General features: G+C 47.5%; 1 protein-coding gene across 1 annotated transcript in view; it reads left to right on the top strand.

Moving 5' to 3' along the window:
• Positions 1-3,397: 3,397 nt before the first annotated feature.
• LOC119372588 (chorion peroxidase) overlaps positions 3,398-6,000 on the top strand; it is a 177,750-nt gene continuing 175,147 nt past the window's right edge. The window contains exon 1 of the mRNA XM_037643063.1: positions 3,398-3,532. Coding sequence (XP_037498991.1) covers positions 3,402-3,532 — 131 coding nt within the window. The 5' untranslated portion in view covers positions 3,398-3,401. The remainder of the gene's footprint in view (positions 3,533-6,000) is intronic.

Below are 6,000 nucleotides of genomic sequence, written 5' to 3'. Positions count from 1 at the left end.
AAATTGTTCTGCTCTTAAGTGTCCCTTTAAATGCGAAGCATTTCTTAGCGAACCTTTTGCACTTTGAGCGCTTCTATCTACGTATCTATCTATCTATCTATCAATCTATCTAGCCGCCTACGTCTTGGTGCTCTCATGACCGCCTCCTTAACTTGGTGTACAAAAAATAAATTGACAAGGGAGGGTAAGAGGATTTGACGAATATGGCTGTCGGGTCATGACATGAATGACGTGAAAATCCTGTCGCGTACGTCGTCAAACTCTTTCCTCCAGACACGTGTGGCACAAACCCGTTTACCACGAGCCGCGGTGTACGAGAATGCGGCACAGGTGATTGACTCTACTTGAGGTTCTTTCCAGCGATATCGCTGGAAAGTTCGACAGCGCCTGTATAAAAGCCGACGCGCTTGACTGCTTGTCAGTTGATCGACGGTCGACGCTCTGTTTCAGTTTCCCGGCCACAAGTTCGGCCAAATAAACAGTTTCATCTCGGACGTGCTGACTGCTGTCTTCGTCGACGTCACGACCACGTGACAATATCTACCCAGGAACGGCGAGAACAAACATTGGTAATTTAATTGCGAGAGCGTGAAAAAAAAAAACAGACTGCTGGTGCTCACTGACCACGGCGTTGATGACCTTAATTGTTCAAGAACTGTCAAGAACTTCTTCCACACACTGCACACGGGTTCGTGAAACGTGCTGCGTTCTCCATCATAAGGGACAAGTATAAGCACTACATATCAGCTTACCGGTTCTGGTGTTGGTAATACCCACGTTGCCATTGGCATCGTTACCCAACTGTAAACAGCTGGTTATATAACCCATATGCGGCTCTTTAACATATATGTCTGCGTATAAAACTTATACAAATCATTAGCGTCATTTTGTAATATTTCAGTCAGTAAAAAATTGGCCGCGTATCTGCGTGCTTCGCTGCAAATGTCGTCGGAGACGATAGAGGAGCGCTGCGTTAGAGTTACTGTATATGCTACCTTTAAGTAGCAGAGTTGCACATAGGTCTGGCTAGCAACCATGGCTATGTCGCGAAGACTCACTCCGTTTTTGCAGGCGAAATGCCTACCGGGCCACTGGCGTCTCGAAGACCGGTAATTTACTTTAATGTGATTGACTAGTGTCAATCCAGTTCGCTGCAGTGGCGCCATCAAGAAATACATAAATTAGCTCCAGCGTCAGCTTCTCCGCAACGCATGGTTACTAGCGGCGTTTGGAAGGCAGATGCGCAACTCTGCTACCTAAAAGTAGCATATGCAGTAATTCAACGCTGCGTGAGATATGGGCGCCATCTCGTACTACGTCGGGAAACGAGCTTGTGCAGAGGGCACGGAGGAGGAAAGTTCTTTGCTTCCTCCGTGGCAGAGGGCTTTCGTCGGCGCGTCGCATTTTCAGCGCAGCTTAAGAAACTAAGGTCTTTAGAATTATGTATCTATGCATATTATATTAAAGGAACACACCACCTAATACTTACCTAGTGATGTTCCGTCTCAGATATGCGTAATATTTACTTTTTGATCGACAACGTTCAGAAGTATGAACAGCCGTACCAGATCAAGATGGGTGGGCGCTAAGCAAGTGGTCCAACTTTGGCGGAGTGGCTGAATCGGGTGACACACAGACTAACAGACAGACAGACAGACCAAAATTTCTGCGTTTAAGTTCCCCAAGAAAGACTATCGTCTTTAAAAAAGATTGCGCCATAGTCACCTTCCCGCCGCGTGCTTCGCATAACATCGACTCCCATGGTAAGTGGGATCTGCCGAAGTTTTCCTCTTGCGACGCAAGTCTAGCATTTGACAAACAGGTGCTAGTCACCCTCAATGATACCTTCTATATCTGCGGATTTCTTAGTGCCGACCGAAATGAAGACGCTATATTCTAGGCGGAATGGTGACTTGATCTTTGAGCATATGCAATGTTTTCTCGGTGCCGTGTTCGGCGGCTATGCTTGACCGCAAGACAGAGATGTCGACTCGTCCTGAGGTAGACAACTACATGTTGACTTAGGAAGTGCATACCGAGAATTATACGTCGTGAGCATACTTGAAGAAAATGAATGTCGCAGGGTGTGATCTTGAACAGTGTGGCCCTGAACAGCGACTCTTGTCGTGAACATTCCAGTCGTAGCGGTATTTTGAAGCGTCCTCCAGCTGTTCGGACTTGGAGGGCCTTCTCATGTCGTCTTAACATTTCTATTCTTGACGGCAAAGGATACACTCAAGACGGAGTAGTTCACTCCAATGTCCAATATAGCGGTGTCTGTGTAGCGTCGCGAAGCACGTCGAGGTCGTCTTTACCGTCAGGTCGCGGCGTCGAACGACTGCTGCGCTGGCTTGACAGCTGCTGTTAATGTTGCTTCGTTGCTTCATCGTTACGCTGTGCGTGATCTCCGGTTCTTAATTTTTTTCTCTATGGTCGCGTATCCTCGCTACGTCGACGAGAACGATCTTTCAACGTTGTCATCGACGATGGAGGTTCTTCGGTATTTCGACGAACAGCAGCCGCCCCTGCATCGGTTCCCGCCTTTAGTTTTCTGGATGCGCACCATCTGACCAGCTCCGAGTTGCGCCATTGTACGGCCAACGCTGCAGAGAACGGTAGCGTCCTGCCGGCGCCAAGCGCGATCGACGTCCTTCTCTCCACTCAGCTGCTTCGAGATAGTCGACGTTATCGCGTGGTCATGGTCGCGGCTGTGGACGCAGTGCGTGGACGGCGAAGCCTGCAGTACGCCTACCTCGCGGAACTGGCAGTGGTGTTAGGTGTGGCCGCCTTCTCCGCAGTGGCAGCAGAGTGAACGATGGTCGGGGTCGCGCCACATGTTGATCCTTCTAGGGGCGTAGTGCTGATTGAGAGGTGGGCGGTGTAGGTATTTCAATGTGAAGAGACATGCCTCAAGAAACTTTTTTATAGAAACTTGTGCCGTAATGTAGGCACTTTGATGAAAAAGTTACACTAGGTAGTTTTATATTATATTTGATTTTTCTCGCAAAGGATGGCTTCCCCCTCCCCCAGCTCGTTTGAACGCACGCCCACACACGCCAACATCCCCCGCACACAAACACACACACTCAAATTCTCCGTGTAGCTCACGTCTCGCTTTCAGCGTTGAGGCTTCCGATATTTGTGTCTCCCTTTCCGGATTGTTCTAGACATAGTAGCAGCTTCGCTGCTTGAGCAACTTGAAGCTGTTTAAAGCAAGCGTTGCATCGCTAACATGCCATGATGTTGTAAAAGATTACGAAAGGGTGCATGAGATCTTATAGCGAAACATAATATTATCTGCAGTCGAAAACTTGTAAATAGTTTCACATGTGCCAAACCAAATTCCCGTGCGTGAAGTGTTACAGAATAGAGGTGACATTGAGCGTTCTTTTTTTGCAGCGATGCCAAGCGACGGTCCCCGGTACTCGCCGTCGCTGCGTCACCAACGTAACCGGCCTGTACACCCGGACTCAGTACTCATGGACAGGGTGCAGATTTGGGACGAGCAGGCCCTGCTGCTGCTTATGAAATGGTCGGTACAACAGCTTCCTGATGCTCCATTTTCTTCCATTCCCACTTTCAAATATACTGCGAGAAGCTTCGGAACCACGGAGATATAACGGGTGTTTATATATTTATTAAGAATGCCACATGCGCTCAGGAGGCATTGCTTTGGCAGGGTGTACAGTTCAACAGTACAAGCACTAGAAAAGTATAATCAGCGTCGACGCTGTATGCTGAGACCCGTTATGATACAGCAAGCCTTCGGAGCTGTATTTATATTCTGAATGAAAAATTCATAAAGGCTCGACGATAGCTTCTTACACTGACAATATGAAGTTCTTTATCTTTTCTTCGAACCCAAGAAAGAGGCCTAAAAGCCCATTGGGCCCCGCCATATGTAAATTTAATTCAGTAAAGCCCTCGCGCAATTAATGCGCCAATTTAGGACTAAGTGATGCACATACATTCGCTACTGCTGTCTTCAGTTTGAGTCACATCGGCGTCGTACGTTTACATCAGAGTCAACATCACGTTTATAACCCAGATTCATTGAGACATGACGTGCTCACGTCGAGCAGTTTTGCAGACCACTTGTTATGCTTAAAGTTTTCCATGTCGCAATTTATTCCTTGAACGCGTACACACCGTACATGTTTTGGAAATATTCTTGCGTTAACAGGCCTGTGTCGAAGGAGCACATAGGAACTCCGCGTATCGAAAAAAAAGGCGATAGGCATTCGTAGCCTTCTAAGATAACAGCAGGCCCTTTAAAAGAGCGATAGGCATTCGTAGCCTTCTAAGATAACGGCAGGCCCTTTAAACAAGCGTTATATACCGGAGGAATAAAATTGTGAGCTCTTTCTTGATTCAGTGCATGGTGGTGCATGCCCGTTCTTATCTGGAGGAGAGAAATGTCTGGTTAATTGCGAGAACGAATGAGACTGAAGTCTATTAAATATGTGCGGGGTTCCCAGCACCTTACAACCTTCTTAGAGGGACAAGCGGCTCCTAGTCGCACGAAACATCAATAACAGGTCTAGTGGTGCCCTTTCATGTCCGGGGCATCACGTGTGCTACACTGAAGGAAGCAGCCAATCTTTATCCCTGCTGCAAAATACTCGGTAACCAGCGCAACTTCTTTCGTGATTGGGATATGGTATTGCAATGTTCCCATTGAACGAAGAATTCCCTATAAGCGCGAGTCATAAGCTCGCTTTGGTTACCTCCCTGCTCCGTAACGAAAGCCCTCGGGAGGAAAACGTTTCATGTTTAGGCTGAAGAGCGACGTTCGCCTTTCTTCACAACACGGTCCCATAACCACGTGATGTGTTCTACATCGCCGATCTTACCCCTTCGGGGCTCAAATTGGGGGAGAGATGGTTGGTTGGTTGTGTTCTCAAATGGTTAATTTATCCTCCTAGAGCGACTCAGTCTCAGAGACGTCGTTGTAAAGGGCTTCGGGTAATTTGAATCTCCTTGAGTTCTTTAACGTGAACTGGCATGTCACAGTACGCGAAATTGGCTAACAGACTGGTGAGTCGAGCCCATCAGCACTGTAGCTTCGAAAGTGTTTCCTTACAAATAAACTTAAAGTTTGCTTTACAGGAAATAAATAATGGATGAAGTGAATAGTGCACGGCTCAAATAAAGTAGACGGAATGTGGGTGGAATCGAGATGCTGTCCGTAAGCTAATTTCCTTCCACTTTCTATTACTGATCAGTTTAGAAATCGCTAGGCCCCTTTGTTAGAAACCGCTTAAAGGTAGAATACACATAGAAAAGCCAAATCATTGCACTTTAGCAGAACGGACCGATGTACTAGTTTGTGTGCAGCCTCTGTCATAACTCGCCCATGCTTTTGTTGCCCATATTATTGACGCTCCCTGCCGGGCAAGGTGCTACGCCTTCTGCGTCCGCAAGGGAATTTTACCTCAGGAGGTTGGTGTCCTTTTCGGTGCTGTCAAGTCTCCATGGCATCACCTAAAAAGACTCAGTAAAACTTTAAAATCGTAGCTGCGGCGGCAAGTTCGATTGTTTCGAGACTCTTTACGAATATTGTGTTTTGCGGCTTAGCCGGAGTGGCTAACCACAAGGAAACTGCGGGAGTTCAAATCAGGCACGGCGAATTGAGACAAGATGGCTATGTATTGTCAACCTCTTGCGAAGCCATTATGCAAAAAAGTTCCAAGAAGCTGCAAGCCCTTCGAAGTGCTGGGAAGTGTTCACCTTCCCGAGGACATATCAGACTGCTGGAAAAGGGACCCAAGTTTGCTGCTCCTACAGATGTTCCTGCCCAGGATCTGATTTGTATCAATCGGGACTAATCGGAAGACATATCAAGAAAAGGGAGAAAGGTGCGCTTTCCAAGGTGTCGAATGCCTGCTCCAGAACAAACATCGAGAGAAGCAACCGCGGAAATACAAACCATTGGGGTGCTATGCAGGATGGCCCCGAGCTTCTCGGGCACACGAGTTTGCTCCGAGCCCGCCCTACGAC

The sequence above is a fragment of the Rhipicephalus sanguineus genome, chromosome 10 (genome assembly GCF_013339695.2).
Source record: "Rhipicephalus sanguineus isolate Rsan-2018 chromosome 10, BIME_Rsan_1.4, whole genome shotgun sequence".
NCBI lineage: Eukaryota > Metazoa > Arthropoda > Arachnida > Ixodida > Ixodidae > Rhipicephalus > Rhipicephalus sanguineus.
This window is presented reverse-complemented; position numbering and strand designations above follow the sequence as displayed.